Genomic DNA, 17,454 nt, shown 5'->3' on the forward strand with positions numbered 1-17,454 from the left:
CATTCTGGGACATGTAGTCCGGAGGGAGGGAGCGAACAGCGGCGGTCACTGGAGCGCCTCGCTGAGAACAGCTGATTCACCGGCGATTGGCAGAACGCCACAGCCAACCGGGAAACGACGTTTCCAGCCCGGCGGCGTGGATTGGCTGGCGCTGGAAGGGCGGGGGCGGGACCAGCAGTGGCGGGATGATTCGTACTGCGGGACATTCCTGGGCTCTGACAGCCGTCTGGGGAGCAGCCGTTGGCCCTTCTTCACCCTCCCCGCGCTCCGGCGTGGCGGTGCCGCTGTCGCTGTGGGGATTAGAGGCTCCGCGCTAAATCCTTTGCTGCGCTGAGGCGGCCGCAGGCTTTAGCCCTGAGCCTCTCCTCCTCCCCCAGTTCCTTCTTCCTTCCCGCCCCCCCTCGCCTCCCGCGGTGCCCTGCCCGGCCGAGCCCAGCTAAGCCGCGCTAATCGCCGGAGCCCAGCTCGGCCAAGGCCGCCGGGCCTGGGCCCGATCGCGGGCGGCCGCCTCTGCTCCTGTCGACGACGCAGCCATGGAGCCGCGGCGGCAGCGTTACTGCGCCCCTTCCTCGCCACCAGGTCGCGGCGGGCGGGAGAACAAGGGGCTTCGTCGGAAGGTCCTGCCGGGGGCCGGGAGTGCTGGCGGGCCCGAGGAGGCGGCGGACGGCAGGAAGCCCAAGTTTGTAAGTACGAGTCGATCCCAGGCCTCCCCCAAGCTCACCCTGAAGCCGGACGCGCCGGGCTTGCCTGAGGCGTGAGGCCTGTGGGCGGTGTGGCCAGGTCCGGCTCAGCGGGACGCCTCCCTGCTGGGCCTGAGCCCAAAGGGCCCGACCCAGTGGCGGGCCTGCCCTTCCCCCCTGGGCAAGTCACTGACCTGGACCTCTCTGAGGAACCGAGGGGTCTGGTAGGGTTAGACGGGCTACGAAACGGGGCCGTCGATTTCAACAGGTCTCCTAAATATGAGCCTGTCCACTGCAGCTCGCCTCTTTCTTGCCTGCCTGAAAGGACCTGGCTGTATTTTACAGCGCGATTTCAGGTCTCTCCTCTTCATCATAAAGCTTTCTTTTCTTAGTCACTCTTTGACAGTTATGGGTGTACGGGGAGCAGAACACACCTTCAGCTTTTAAATGACGTTACTTTTTTTAGTGCTGGATTTTTTTAAACGTACGTATTTTAGTGATGCGAACGGCATAGAGTTGAGTCCTAGAGTTGATGGGACATTGTCATTTCTCCTCCCAAGCTCTGCGTTTGACTCGCACACCAAGACGGTGATAAACCTGAAACAGCTAATAATTGTTGACTAAGTAGTGTTTGTAAAATATGCTCTTGACTAAAAAGCTGCCAAGTGTAGCCAGTTTTTGTTTGGGCATTATGAAATTTGTAATAATTAAAGCTGTGACAAACATATTCTACAGGTCTTGCATCCGCAACATGTAGAACAAATGCATACCATGTTCATATTTAGGTGTTACATATGTTGGCCTGTTTAGCTGACTCTGATCTCACCTGCTCTGACCCGTATTATGTGCTTACAGAATAGATACCATAGAAGATAACATACAGTAGATCATTGATTCTATTCTTTGTTTTATATTCAGTAGTTGACTGCTTGACACTTGAGCACAGGTTCAAAAAGATGTACCATACTTAATATGCTGCTAGTTGAAGGCAGCCAGCAAGCAGTATCAAGCTGTAGGCTGGCCAAACCTGTTCTGGAAGGTTGCAGCTTGCTCCTGGCATTCTTATTTTCTGGAATTTTTTGCATACTGTGGCTGCATGGATTGATATTTGAACCAAGTTTTTATGCCTGATTTTTTTTTCCCTGTTAAAATGGGTATGTGTGAAACAGCAAGACCAAGGATAGCTGCCTTGCCTTCAAAGTGGGCTCTATATTTATTGGAGGCGGATGCTTTTTAGTCATGGAGGTGAAATGGCTGGATATGCTTCAGCACAGAATCCCTAAATAAAAATCTGTATCCTCTTCTCAGTATAAAATGTTGGATAGTTGGTGTATGACTTGATGGCTGCATTATTCCTGTGATGAATAGGAGATATGGATTTGTGTAAGTAAGGAGAGCTAACTTTTGCCTCTTCAAAGACCTACTTGGATTAATTCTATAGGTTAGGGCTCTAGAAAGTAGAGGCGTGTCCAAGAGAGCTGGTTAATATTCAAGCACCAGTTGCTCCAGTCTCAAGGTTGGTGCATACCTTTGTATCAAGGAGAGGAAGAAGAGACCAGCGTGGAGGAGCAAGGAGCTTCTTGAAAAGTCTCAAATGGAAGATGGAAGTTTATAGAATGTGGAAAAAGGGAGTGGCCACATTGGAACTGGCAACATTGTCACACCATGCAGGAATGCAATGAGGATGGCTAAGGTCCACTTAGAATCAAGTCTGGCAAGGGATGTCAAGGAAAGAAGAAGGGTTTCTTCAAGTGAAACAGTAGCAAAAGGAACACTGGAAAATGTGGGCTCACTGCTGAATGAGGTGTCCTAGTGATGGAGGAGACAGTTAATGAATGCCTTCTTTGCTCCAGTTTTTACTGCTGAGGCTGGTCCTCAGGAATCCCAGATCCTGGAGGCAAGAAATAAGTCTGGAGAAAGGAAGACTTTCCCTTAATCAAGGAGGATGAGGTTAGAGATCATTTAGTCAAACTGAACACCCACAAATCCCACGAGTGCTGAATGAAGTAGCTGGCAGATGATGTTTGTAGTCATTCGCTCTCATCTTTGAAAGGTAATGGACAACACTAGAGGTGCCTGAGGGCTGGAGGAAAGCAAGTGTCACTCCAGTATTCAAAACAGGCAAGAAGGAGGACTCAGGAAACTACAGCCTCACCTTCATCTCTGGAAAGGTGAGGCAACAGTGGCCTTGTGGCTAGGAAGGCCAGTGGTATCACTGAGTGCTTTAAGAAGAGCGTGGCTATCAGGTAGAGGGAGTTAATCCTCTGCCTCTTGTCTCCCCTAATGAGGTCTCATCTGAAGTGTCCAATTCTACGCTTCCAGTTCAAAACAGACAAAGGAGAGAATCCAATGGAGGGCTATGAAGATGGTTAGGGGATGGGAGCAACTGTCTTATGAGGAAAGGCCTGGGTCTGTTTAGCTTGGAGGAGACTGAGAAGAGAACTTATCAATGCTTATGAGTATCCAGAGGGCAGGTATCAAGTGGATGGGACCAGATGTTTTTCAGTGTTGCTTAGTGACAGGAAAAGGGGCAATGGGCACATACTGGAACACAGGAAGTTCCATCAGAACATGAGGAAAAACTTATTTGCTTTGAGGGTGACAAAGCATTGGAACAGGCTGCCCAGAGAGGTTGTGGTGTTCTCTGGAGATGCTAAAAATGTGCCTGGATGTCATCATGTGCAACCTGCTCTAGCTATAGCAGAGGGGGGAACACTAAATTATCTCCAGAGGTCCCTTCCAACTCCCCACCATGGTGTGATTCTGTGATTCTGACTGACGAGCACTGAGTAAAGAGGTTTTACTTCTTATTGATACTTTAACTGCTGAGTTCTTACACAAATAGGTATTGCAATAATTTCCCAATTTTTTCCCTAACCATATGTTAAAACAGAAATAGGGTCTTGCCATCATGTTCACTTTTTTTTTGTTTGTTTATAACCATGTATTAAAATAGAAATACAGTAATTTATAGGGAGTATAACCCTGCCAGGTATACAATACAAGCCATCATGTTAGATGAAGTTTGATTGACTTCTTAGTGAAATAAGGCCTTCTCTTTGCTGCAGATGATCTTGTTTGATATATGTTTAGACTTTCCAGGCTAGGCAAGGGTAGTTTTGAGTATATGTAGATATGGGCATCAGCTAACTGGCTTTTTGAGGTGGCAGTGTTATTTTTGACTCAGCTACAGAAAATAAAGGGAGCTGAATTTGAGTATCTGACTTAGCTTTGAAGGGTATATGATTATCATGTTGGTGGGTTGTGGTTTTTTTTTCTGTTTTTTTTTTGTGGGTTTGGGTTTTTTTGGGGGGGGTTGTTTTTTGTTTGTTTTTTATTTCATGTCATCTTCCTCTTTCCCTTGTCCAGTTTCTGAAACTCCTTAAGCACAAATGAATGAGAATACCTTAATTAATGAGAATGCCATATCAAAAATTGAAGATTGTTAAAAGAGTTCATTATCCTGCTGTATTTAGCACTGGTGCTGCAGCATTTTGAGTATTTTGTGCATTAGTGGGCCTGGCTGCAATCTAAGAGGGCTGTGAAAGTCCTTCAGTGAGTGTGGAGGAGTGCAACAAAACTAGTGAAGGGGCTGGAAGGTGTGTCCTGTGACAAGTGGCTAAGGGCTTTGGTCTTTGGTCTTGTCTGATTTGGAAAAAAGGAGGTTGAGGGGTAACCTCGTTGCCTTTACAGCTTCCTGAGGAGGGGAAGTGGAAATGAGCTCTTCTTCCTGGTATCTGGTAAGAGAATGCTTGGGAATGGTTCAGAGCTGCACCAGAGGATGTTTAGACTGGTTGCTAGGAAGCATTTCTTTACTAATCAGATGGTCAAACACTGGAACAAGCTTCCTAGGGAGGTGACTGATGCCCCAAGCCTGTCAGTATTTAAGAGACATTTAAGCAATTCTTAAAACATGCTTTAACTTCTGGTCAGGCACTCAGACTAGATGATCGTTGCGTGTCCCTTCCAGGTGACCTGTCCTTGTCTCGTGTAGTCTGCCCTGAGGTATAAAAAGGGAACTAAAGAATGACAGTTCTCTGAACCTGGATTTTGTTCTAGGTATGACTTGAACTCTTCTTAAGAAGAGTCAGAGGTAAATATTTCTTGAAGAGTTTAGTGCCTCTGTGTACACGGTTGTGGAGGGCGTAGTTTACAAGTGTCATCTGTGGCATATAATGGTTACTTCAGGCTGCTCTGTGCCATTAAACTCAAAGAGCTTGTAGTTTCTAAACCTTGTCTTCTCCTGGCTAATAATTTCTAGTTATGAAACATAAGCAGTGGTACAGTTAGAATGACTGAACAAACTTCTTGAATCCTAGAATATGCTGACTGTACTTGTTGTAGACATCAATGGGTTTGATTGGGATACTTCACTTGAGGGGTACTATGAAATAAACTTTTCTTTCTATCACTTCATAAATTCCTGTTCTAAGATAATGCAGTACAGAATATTCATCCTTTGGCTATTAAATCTAAAATTTGTAAAATCTCCTGCCTATATTCTGCTGTCTTAGAAGACTATTTTGATTTTCATGAGGGCAGATAGTCTTTTGTTGTTTACATCTAACTCTTCCTGTGATACATCTTCAGTATGCTTGTATTAGTTATATTATTTTTGTGTCAAAATGCGTAAAACTTAACTCATACCTTTGAATTCTCTGTAGCCCAGTCTTAGATGCAGGCTGCAGCCTTCTGTATTTGGCATATGTACAGTGACATACTTGTTCATGTCACCTGAATTGTGTTTCTGATCTCTTGTACATTTGTCAAATGTGGATGAAATTGGATGTTAAATGCAGTGAACTGAAGTTATCCAGATTGTATTAGTCTAATATTCCTCAATACAAAGTCCTTGAAAAAATTCCACCTTGGACCCTTCCAATCAATGCAACATATTAGCATATTGATCTGTCACAGCAGATATGCTAATCTCAAAAAGAATTTGATTCTCTGACAAACCTTGAGGTGAAATTGGATTGCTGGTTGACAAAGCTGACATTGTTAACATTTTTTTTTCCCCCTCAAAGAAAATTAATCTTTGGGCTAAACATTTATAGCAGTTGATTCCAATCAAGTGTAATCTTGAACTACTGCCTTTCTTCTGAAATTAGCTTCCCAGTAGAAACAAATGAGTGGTAATTCTTCAGTTCTTTCTGTTCTTTTACAGAATTGTTTAAGGAAGTAATTTTAAGGAATGATGGTTAATTTTGAATTGCATACCAACTTGGCTTTGTTCAGCAGCTCAAAGCTTTTGGAAGACTGGGACTCTTAAATGGCACAAGGTGGTACTGAGATTCTTAAATGTATGGATATCTTATATTCACCCTTGAGCGTTAGGGCTTGGTAAATAGAGAGGAAATAAATTGAAGGATGGCAGAGATTATACCTGTTATCTGTATAGATGTAGTCTGAGCAGGAAGCTTGAAATCTGCTGGGAGGATGGTATAAAATGCAGTTGCCTGCCACTTAATTTTTTTTTTTAACCTTAGCAACATTTGGAAATCATCAAAGTGCTGTATTATGTGATTTCTAATTGTACCTCACTACTTCACTGGGATTTCATCTTGTAGACACATGTCCTCAAAAAATCAGCTGCAATTTCTAGCTCAAGTTAGAGGTATTTCTAAAAATTTCAGTATACCATTGAGCTGTCTTCAATGATTTTCAGGTTATGTTTTTGATTAAGTTCTTTATCAAATTTATATGAGCCAATGAGGCTTTCTTTTTTGCACCAAACTGTTAAAAATACAAAAATTAACACTTGCATTTAACAGTGTCTGTAAATCAAAGAAAAATGTAGTTAAGAGCAAAAGCACTTCCATTTCTCTGGCATAGTGAAGAAAGGTAAGATGGATCTGTGTCAATATCTTTAATTACCAAGTGACTGAATTATTGCTGCAGCTATGCTGCAGTGTAAGACCTTGAATCTAAATTAGCCTTTTAAAGAAATGATTGCTGAGCAGATGTTACCTAAAACACTTTATTGCAGCTTTGTAAAACTGCAAATTCCTCATGCTGTTATTTTTGTTGGCATGAATTAACACTGTGGGTTATGATATTAAATTTTAGTGCTGTGTTCTAGCACTTTGTTATATAATCTTACCTGTAAGCACCAATTTTGAGTTTAACTCATCAATGTCTAAAGAATATCGCTGTGTAAAAATTGTCATGTTAAAATAATTTTACCCTTCATGTTTGCTTTTCAGACTGTTTTCCAAGTACCAGGGAGAGTGTAATAAAGACATTAAATAAATGCTGAAGTAGTGTATTGGAAATTAAAAGTAGGAAATGCTGTGGAATTATACAGCAGTTTCTAAATTGAACTTACATACTGAGGTAGCAAAATTACTGAGGGAATATTGTGACAAAGTAGATAGTAAAGTAATAGAATCCACTGTAATCATCCAATTTACATCTCTGAGTCTACATGTTTCCTTGCATTCCCTGCTTCAGTCTTGAATAGCTGTTAGGGAAAAAACAGCTGGTGTTGAATCTTTTGGTCATAGAATTAATGGCAATGTGTGATGAATTACTCCTCATTTTCTAATTTAAAAAGGTAGAGAGGGGATTGTGTGATTATCTGTACATCCTTAGTCTTCATTTACGTGGCTTTGGCATTCAGGCTTAAGTTGGCCAGTTCTTCTAAAACTCACTGCATCTTTCTTAAACTCACTTTTGAAAATAATTTTTATTTTCCTCATAGCTACATGTAAATTCTTTCATATATCAAAAAAACTGTACACACATGCAGTGGTTTGGAAGGGATTTTATATGGTTTTTTTGTTGTTGTTGTTTGGTTGGGTTTTTTTTTTCTACCAGGGGGAAAGAATGAAGATCCAGGAAGGATTTAGGTACCGAGATGTGGGATTTTTTTATATTTTGTAATTTGAAGTACTACTTCATTGTGATTTGAAAGCATATATGTTGAAGTTCTTGTTTAGAATGTTACTTTGCACCCCTAAAATTCCTCATCGTCTTTTGAGATGCCATACTGCAAGTCATTCAGCTCTTTTAAGAGGGCTGAAAGATCTGATTGTGAGGTTATAGTTTTCTTGGGGGTTCTCCAAATACATCAGCACTGTGTATAGATGAGTGCTGGTTAAGTAGATTCACTTTCTTGTAAGAGTTGCTTTTGAACCAGACCCCACAGCATTGTCTGAAAGACATCTTACGCTGGTATTTTTAGACTCCAGTCTAAAATTTTAGACTGTATAGAGCCAGTAGGCTAAAACACTTGGGAGACTTGTATCTGTATACTTGGTTTCTGAGATCACTGATGTCTTTTATGGGTAGCGTGGTACTTTTCTCCTTCAACCTAGTTAATCAGTCAAATGATCTTGGTCATTGAGGTGTTCCGATGTACAAAATGGGGAGCTCTTCACCCTTTACCACAGTAAATTCCATTGCTGAATCATAGAATCATAGAATCATAGAATTAGCCGGGTTGGAAGGGACCTCAGAGATCATCTAGTCCAACCCTTGACCCACCGGAGCAGTTGCTAGACCATGGCACTGAGTGCCACATCCAGTCTTTTTTTAAATGTCTCCAGGGACGGAGAATCTACCACCTCACCGGGCAGTCCATTCCATAGCCTAATCACCCTCTCCGTGAAGAAATTCTTTCTAATATCTAACCTAAACCTCCCCTGGCACAACTTAAGACTGTGTCCTCTTGTCTTGTTGAAGGTCGTCTGTGAAAAGAGTCCAGTTCCCACCTCGCTACAGCCTCCTTTCAGGTAGTTGTAGACGAATTTGACAGTTTAATTGGAAGGCACAGCGCTGTCTTGAACTATTCTGTTAACTTTGTGTTTTTTTTAAAGAACAAAACCTGAATCTGAGAAATATTTCCTTGATTCCTTGGAGGATGATGATGATGGTATCTATGGAGAGCAGATGCAGAGCACCCAGTTCCTTAAGTAGAAGTGAACCTGATTTGCCTCCTGTGTCTGTTTAGTGGAATGTATATGCATTTGACATGAATCTTTAAATTCCACCTCAAAGCAGGTAATGCAGAAAACTTTCATTCTAGCATATTGCTCAATCTCCTTCCATGTTAGGGGAGCTTCACAATGATATCTGTCCATTGCTTAAGGCTTAGTGATTTTAAGTTGTTTTTATGAAAAAGGAATACATTTCTATTTATTCCTTGGTAGTTCTCTGCTACCAAGTGGCAGTGTGAAACTATATGTTAGTGTTTTCTCCTGCGGTCTTGGTCATCTATAGATAGAGTTACACCAGTAGCTTGCCAATTTTAAAGTCACAAACTCTTGCAAATGACAGAAACTAATGCTCATGCTGTCTTTGCAGATACTTAGTAGAATGGGAAGAACAATCAAGCTCCATGGCAGTGCATGGAGTAAAAGTCTGATCTACTCCTACATCATAAGGACGCTAATGGGAAGAGTGGGGTACAGATCTTCTGTCTCTTGACTTGATTGAAATATTTTCACCTTGTTTTATTTTTTTAAAACTCATCATTTACTAGAACATGGAACTGGATTGTCATTGACCTAGCTCAGTCTTCTTTTATTGATGGTAGTAGAACTTTTTTGTGAAGCAATAAGTGTTTTCTCACAATTCTCTTGCTTTTTTATTATTTTTTTTTTAAATCCAAAGCCATTCATTAGATCTTCTTCCTCAGTTTCTTGACAATATGCAGAGTAGAGATGTCATAGGATAATGTTTGACTTAACACAAATTGTTTTTCAGTTCTGAGAGAAGAGCCAGAGGAATTATCATAAGTAATGATGCTTGAGTACTCTTGACTTGGTGAGGACAAAGAAAGAATTTCCAAACCTGATTAATTTAGATAGAGCCACTGACAATTTCTGTAGCTACTGGCAAGCTTTGTACAGTAAGCAGTGAGGGGAGTCTAAGAATAGGTTAAGAGTCTTGTCTTACCAAATATGCGACTTCACATTCTTCCTTTTTCTCTGCCAAATCTGTTCTTAGCCTCTTCATAAAAACTATAAATGCGATCCCTGCAACACTGGCTCCTCAGTTGCCAATGTTGTTCAGTGCTGCTCTTCGGTGTTGTACCAGAGCTGTGTGTCCTAGCACTTGTTTGTTTGTTCTTTGTTTTGTTTTGGGTTTTTTTTGTTGTTGTTTTTGTGTGTGTGTTTGTTTTTTTATTTTTTTTTTTTGTCTTCGCCAGTGTCCAGTGGATAGCAAAAGAGTTGATTGTGGAGCTGTTGAGTGATCTTTATAGATTTTTGGATGTTAGAGCTAATAAATGCTTATGTCAGTTCATTTCTTGAGAGTGGTTAACAGTCTTAGTTTTTTTGAGTGTTGAATCTTGGCAGATAGTTTTGAACAGTTGAGGAACTCTATGTTGTTCTATTCTGTTCTGTTTCAAATCTCTGGGCTCATTCCTTGCTGGTGTCCCCATAGCCATTTTGAAAGGTTCCAGTTCTAGTGGCTGAATTATGAGCAGGCCTTCTTCTCGTAGATTTAGCTATAAAATATTATACAACTTGTTTCAAGCCATGCTTTTTTTTTAATTATTTTTGTATATGTGTATATATATATATACATACACACACTGGTATTATTCTGTCTAAGGATCAGATTACAGATATTTTTTAAATCTGCTCTGTATTCCTTGTATAATTTGCTATGTACTCTAAGCCAATAAGGAAATTACTACTTCATTTCAAGTGCTAAGATTCAATATTTTTTAGCTTACATTTAATACTGTTTAACTTGCATCTTATTTCGAATAACTATAACTGAAACTTGCTTTTTTGTTTAGGCGTTTTTGTTATGGGTTTTTTTGGTTTTTTGCCTGCACAATTTTGACATGATTGGTTTCCTGTTTGATTTACAGCACTTACATATCAAGACACTGACAGATGATGTGGTAAGACAACTTAAGTTTTGCTTTGGTTTGCTTAACTAACAACATTATTGCTAATGCAATAGAAATAACCTTATTGATATATGAAATTTTCTTAATGAAGTTATTTAATTGGCAAAGTCTCAATTATCTGTAATACGCTCAGTGCAAGCAGCAAAAATCTTTGGCTTTGACATATGCTCTAATCATGGCTGCATGAACTTAACACAGGTAATTCTGCCAGTTTATGTGTGATATAGTTAAAATATCTTATTACATGTTCAGTATTGAAGTTACTTAGGCTGCATGGCTAGCTTAAAATACCATGTTTAATAAATTAACAGTTGCCCATAAAACTCATTAATGCTTGCATCAAACAATGTTAGATTCAATGTCATGCTAACACTGTGCTTTCAAACTTAATCTGTAGCTTGAATATCAGGTTCTGTATGGCAAAGCAGATTTTTTTCTTGCTGTTGAAATTACTTGTTTCATTGTCTGTGCTACTCTTTTGTAGGAAAGAATAGTTCTTCTTAAAGTGGATCATTCTACAAAGCCTTTGAATGTACCTAGGAGGTCATATACTGTAGGCTTCTAAAGATCAGTTGTTATGACTTCACTGTTGAAAGAGTTCCTGCTGAAGTATTTCTGTATATAACTGGGAGCTTAAGTACAGAGAGTTTTGGTGTGGACAATGTGAAATACACTTGTGGTGAGAAACACTGCTGTTTTCCCCTGCGTTGAAAGATGAGACAGTGTGGAAGAAGACTGGCCTGTCTGAAAAGAGAGATCTTGTTGTAATTCAATGAAAAAAGGAAACTTCATGGCCTTTGGAAAGAGGAGCAGGCCACTCAGGAGGACTACAAAGATGTTGTGATGCTAAGCAGGGAGAAAATCATAAGGACCACAGTCCAGCCTGAAATAATTCTGGTTGCAGATGTCATAGATAACAAATGCTTCTATAAATTTTAGCAACAAAAGGAGGACTAAGAATCTCTGTCCTTTATTGGATGCAGGGGGAAACATAGTGATTAGGGATGAGGAGAAGGTGAGGTACTTAATGCCTTCTTTGCCTCAGTCTTTAGTAGCAGAACCAGTCCCCTGAACTGGAAGACAGAGTTTGTAACCAAACTTTGTAACCAGTCTGAAGCCCCCATAATCCAAGAGGAGATGTGTAGCGACCTCCTGCACCACTTTATCTTTGGGGCCAGATGGGATACACCCAGGGGTATTGAGGGAGGTGGCAGAAGTGCTCACCAAGCCACTTTTCATCACTTACTGGCAGTTCTGGCTAACTGGAGAGGTCCCAGTAGGCAGGAGATTAGCAAATGTGACCTTCATCTACAAGAAGAGTCTGAAGGAGGATCGGGGGGAACTAAAGGCTTGTTAGTCTGACGTTGGTGCCAAGGAAGGTTCTGAAGCAGATCGTCTTCAGTGTCATGCAGCACAACCAGGTGATCAGGCCCAGTCAGCATGGGTTCATGAAAGGCAGGTCCTGTTTGACCCAGCTGAGTTCCTTCTTTGAGAAGGTGACCCATTTAGTGGATGAGGGAAAGGCTGTGGATGTTGTTTAATGGACCTTAGTTAAGCCTGTGAGACTGTTTCCGACAACACTTTCCTGGAGGAACTGGCTACTTACATGGCCTAGGCTGGTGTACTCTTCACTTAGTAAAAAACTGTCTGGATAGCTGTGCCCAAAGGGTTGTAGTGAATGGAGTTGAATCCAATTGGTGGTCAGTCACAAGCGGTGTTTTCCAGGGCTCAGTGTTTGGGCCAGTTCTGTTTGATTTCTTTATCAATGATCTGGGTCAGGGGTGTTACAATCTGATATAATTTATAATTTTGGAGAGAACAAAGTCCAACCACCAAAGGTCAGGTGCAAGCATGAAGTGTTATTTGACAAATAACACAGGCAAAGTGATAAGCCCAGTGAAGATATGGCAAATACAGTGTAAGGGAAAGAAGGAGGGTGGAGGGTGTGGGGAATGTGGAGGATGAAAGAAAAGAATGTGGGAGAGGTAGAAACAAGTGAGAGAGAGGAAGAGGGAGAGAAAGGGGGATATTACCACCCACAGATCCGGGGCATCCAGTGATCTTTCTTCTTTGGGATGGTGATCCAATTCCAGATGCAGCATAGGTCCGGTGCGGGGTGATGAGCCGGTGGTAGGCAACTACAAATGAACGCCCTGAATTTCCTGCCACTCAGGTGGCTGATTCAGACTCCAGGAATGTAGCCTCCAAAGTTTCTCGCTGCTCTTGAGGAATTTCACCTCTCAGAAAGGTCCCCTCACCCCCACTGAAAAAGCTACAGTTGGCCAGCCCTCGATCCTTAGCCGTCATTCTCCAGGTTGTTGGCGGCATCAGCTCACTGCTAGCTCCAGTAGTATTGTGAGTGTACCCCCGAGAATTCCATTTGCCAAACTGTCATTTGAGGCAAAGAAAATTCAAAATTCCACTGAATGAATGGAACCTCACAGGGGGATTGAGTGCATCCATAGTAAGTTTGCAGATGGCACTAACTTGGGCAGGGGTGTTTATCTGCTTGTGGGTAGGACAGCTCTACAGTGGGACCTGGACAGACTGGATCTATGGGCTGAGTCAACTGTGTGAGATTCAACAAGGCCAAGTGTTGGGTCCTGCACTTGGGCTGCAACAAGACTGTGCAATACTACAGGCTTGGGGAAGAGTGGCTGGAAAGCTGCCCAGAGGAAAAGGGCCTGAAGGTATTGACTGACAGCTGTATGAATATGAGCCATTAATGTGCCCAGGTGGGCAAGATAGCCAATGGCATCTGGACTTGTATCAGGAATAGTGTGGCCCAGCAGGACTAGGGAAGTGATTGCTCCCTGGTACCCAGCACTGGTAAGGGTACACCCTGCAAGGAAGACATCGAGGTGCTGGAATGAGTCCAGAGAAGGGCAGCAAACCCTTGTGAGCAGTGTGTGAACTGTGGTTGTTCAGTCTGCTGAAAAGGAGGCTCTCTAAAACTACCTGAAAGGAGTTTGTAGTGAGGTGGGTGTTGGTGCCTCCTCCCAAGTAGTAAGCAACAGGACAGTAGGAGACGGTCTCAAGTTGTGCCAGGGGAGATTTAGATTGGATATCAGAAGAAAATTCTTCACTGAAAGGATTATTAAACACTGGAACAGGCTTCCCAGGGAGGTGGTTGAATGACCATCCTTGGAGGTATTCACAAGACGTATAGATGTGCTTAGGAACATAGTTTAAGCTCTGAGCTTGGTAGAGTTAGGTTCTGGGTGGACTTCTGATGATCTTAAAGTTTTTTTCCAACCAGAACGGTTCTGTGATTTCTAGCATAAAAACCAATGGTCTTGTTGTTGCTGATTAGGTGTGCAAAGTTAGAACTGTTGAGCATATTGCCTCTACCTGTCATTCCTAGACTGGCATAAACCACCTGCTGCTATTTATTTAAGAGAGTTACAGTGTGGATGCACAAAATTGTGCTGCTTGTTTGTTCTTGTGGCTTTTGGTTATTTTTTTTTTAGGATGGGGGAATGGAATGGCAGAGGGTAGTTCTAATTTCTTGCTTAAGAGAAAGGACAGCTATTTAGTGAAAGGCTAAAAGTAAAAAATCAAATATCCCAAATGTTGCAGTGGCATACACTTATAGAGGTGGCTGTTGTGATCACTTGGAATTTTACCTTGGAACAAGGGTATGCTTTGCAGCAGCATTTTTTGCTTCTCTACCCAAGTTTTCTGTTGGTTTGATCTCTCTGTGTCTGATTTAGTGAAGCAGCTAGTAATACTAAGTATATGAGTCCTAGGCAACTTAAACATGACTCAGAGCAGAGTGATTTTGACATTTCATACCAAGCACAAAAACAGGCAAAGGTGTTAAGGAAGTAATTGGTGACAGCCAACACGGCTCCACTAGGGGCAAATCATGCCTGACAAATATGGTGGTCTTCTGTGAGAGGTTACAGCATTGCTGGATAAGGGAAGAGCAACTGTGTCCAGAACTGTGTACAGTTCTGGAATCCCCAGCACTAGAAGCCCTCCAACACGTGGAGCTGTTGGAGTGAGTCCAAAGGAGATCCATAAAGATGATCAGAAGGCTGGACCACTTCTCCTTTGAAGGTTGAGAGAGTTGAGATTGAGCCTGGAGAAGAGAAGGCTCTGGGGAGACCTTATAGCAGCTTTCCAGTGCCTGAAGGGGCTTACAGGAAAGCTGGGAAGGGACATTTACCAAGGGCATGTAGCAATAGGACGAAGGTTAATAGTTTTAAAGTGGAAGAGGGTAAATTTAGGTTAGACATTGTGAAGAAATTCTGTAATGAGGGTGGTGAGACACTGGCACAGGTTGCCAGGGGAGACAGCAACTGCCCCATCCCTGAATATGTTCAAGGCCAGGTTGGATTAAGCTTTGAGAAACCTGATCTAGTGGGACATGTCCCTGCCCATGGCAGGGGGGTTGGAACCAGATGATTTTTAAGGTCTCTTTCAATCCAAACCATTCTATGATTATTTCAATGAATTTATTGAAATTTCTTTTGCAACAAGGGAGAAAATTATAGTGTGTCAGGAATAAAAAATAAATATTTTAAAGAATTTGATTTTCAGCTATTAAAGAAAATATATTATTTCTTTTCTTGTGGGCAATCGTTTGTGGATTCACTTATTCTCTGCTGCTTTGTTCTGGTAAGTTAGCAACATTTTGTGAGTTTAAAATCTAGACTACTTTTCAGTGTTTAAATTGTACTGTATTATTCCTAAGATGCTGATGAATTGTGTACTTTTAGTGATGAATGCCTTTACTACCCTAATAAATCCCCAGAAACACCCAGTCTTGTTGTACAACCAACAGATGCTTCTTCTAGCTCGTTGTCCTTATGCAAATGATGAGGATAGGAATTTTTTTTCTTATTCCACAGAGAAATGGCAAATAGGTAACTGTGAAATTACCTACCTAGGAGATCACTGTGGAAGCAAGCCTGTTTTCTATGCTCCCCATTCTGACAGATAGTTTGTAATGCTCATAAAGATTAAAAACTGTATGCTAGCAAAATACTATAAGAAAGGTATCTTATGTAGACAAAAAATAAATGTATTCTAAAATTCTTTAACATAAAATTATATTCACTGATTTCATAGCAACTGCTGTGAAGATAAGAAGGTATATAATTTCCGGTAGGTAATAAAAAAGTGAGATATGTTCAAGAAATGACTGTCTAGGCCTAAACTTTGTAACTTTGAATTTTCTGCCACTACTTACATGATTTTTCTTTCAAGAAAGGTAAAATTATCTCTGGGAGATTGAGGATATTAGGAATAAAAAGTCATCTAATGAAAGGGGTTCTTCTGTGTATCTTGGTTTATGCAAGTCTTTCTCTTACCAAAAGCTCTACTGCTACCAGTGGAATTTTTTCACATAGTAAGAAGTTAATTTTGTAGAACAATTAGACTGTCAAAGAAAGAATATGCTTTTTTAATCTTCTAGATGTTCCAGAAGGAAAAAGATGTTAAGAGTTCTTTGACTCACAATCATTGGAAATAACTTCTTTGCTCTCCGTGAAGTTTTTTTGCTGGTGAGGAAAAATAGTGGTTTGCTTTTAATTCCAATGATACTAAAATAAACTGACGGAAGTATTCTCTTGTGTGTTCTCCATCCCCTAAGAATAATAATAATTTTTAATTAAGACATAGGATGTATTAAAAGAATCATGGAATCTTTCTGGATCAGCGAGTCCAAGCATTATCCCAACTCTACAAAGTTCGTCCCTAGCCCATATCCCCCAACACCACATTCAACTTTGTATTCTTTTTCCTTCCTCTGTTGTTTGTGTTCTGCTAATTCTTTGTCATATATCAACATCAAGGTGTTACAGCAGACTTTCACAACTCAGCTGTTGGCTTCTCTAATTAAGTGACAAGCAAAATGTCTGGGAAATTGAGCTTTGGCTGTAGTACTTGAGCGGATTTTCCAGATATGAAGTTGTATTTACGGAATGTAGAAATTGCAGGCAAAAACATGTGAACTTGAGTATTGAGGATGGCAGTTCTTTTTGTCCTACAGATCTTTAAGGCAGATTAAGAAGGATACCTACAGAAAGAGCAAAGCTATATGCAATGCTCTTGTCTTTATGCCTTTAGCCAGGAAATTAAGGTTTTCATACCTGCACATTTCATATCATATCTCTCCTAATGAAATGTGCTTAATTATCATCATTAGTTTCTTGATGGTCTGTATATGTCTATGTGTGTTTCTTGATGAGAGTGGGAGTGGGGAAGGGAAGAAGACTGTTCTGTTCTTCTAGTAATGCTAAACCACAACAATTCTTTAGTACTGTCTTCCTAATGAGTTATCAGAAATTGTGATACCTTGTTTGTAGCAAACAGCACTTTTCATGTAGTCAGGAATTTTCTCTGGTACTGGGTTTCCTACTCTTTTAGAAGAAAGATTTAGCCATACTGCAATGGCATCCTCTAGTGATATATGCTCCATGAACTTACCTTGAGTAGAAGTTTTACTGTTCATTTGGTGAGGAAAACAAATATCTAAGTCCAGGATCCTTTGCAGAATTTTTAACTTTAAGTTGATTTTCCTCTCTAGTAATATTCTGGTGTTTTGCATGGAGATTTGGGATAGTAACAGAGGATACTTTATAATTTCTGTCTTATGAAATCACTGTAGATTGATGAGCTTTGTATAACTGGAGAAATGAATTATGAAGAGGTATAGTAATGGTTCTTACTCTTGTTTCAGGGGCATCAAATCTGCTGCCCTCAACCTTAATGTGAGACAGTTTTGTATGACTTGACTTATGTGCTTTACATTTTTCAGGCATTGCTGTTCTTTGTGCTAAACCAAAGTACAGGATTCACAGAACTAGTGCCATAAACCTCAGATCCACGTGGTAGGGTGCAAGTGTTGAGTCTGTATGTTAACTTGGGTCCAGAATATGCATGAAATGTTTGATCTGG

The 17,454-nt window shown here is 41.0% G+C and overlaps 1 protein-coding gene across 1 annotated transcript in view; it reads left to right on the forward strand.

Moving 5' to 3' along the window:
• Positions 1-519: 519 nt before the first annotated feature.
• The window catches only part of DIAPH3 (diaphanous related formin 3), a 211,428-nt gene continuing 194,493 nt past the window's right edge, over positions 520-17,454 (forward strand). The window contains exons 1-2 of the mRNA XM_030453061.1: positions 520-683; positions 10,507-10,539. Coding sequence (XP_030308921.1) covers positions 534-683; positions 10,507-10,539 — 183 coding nt within the window. The 5' untranslated portion in view covers positions 520-533. The remainder of the gene's footprint in view (positions 684-10,506; positions 10,540-17,454) is intronic.

This window comes from Calypte anna, chromosome 1, assembly GCF_003957555.1.
Source record: "Calypte anna isolate BGI_N300 chromosome 1, bCalAnn1_v1.p, whole genome shotgun sequence".
Classification (NCBI taxonomy): Eukaryota; Metazoa; Chordata; class Aves; order Apodiformes; family Trochilidae; genus Calypte; species Calypte anna.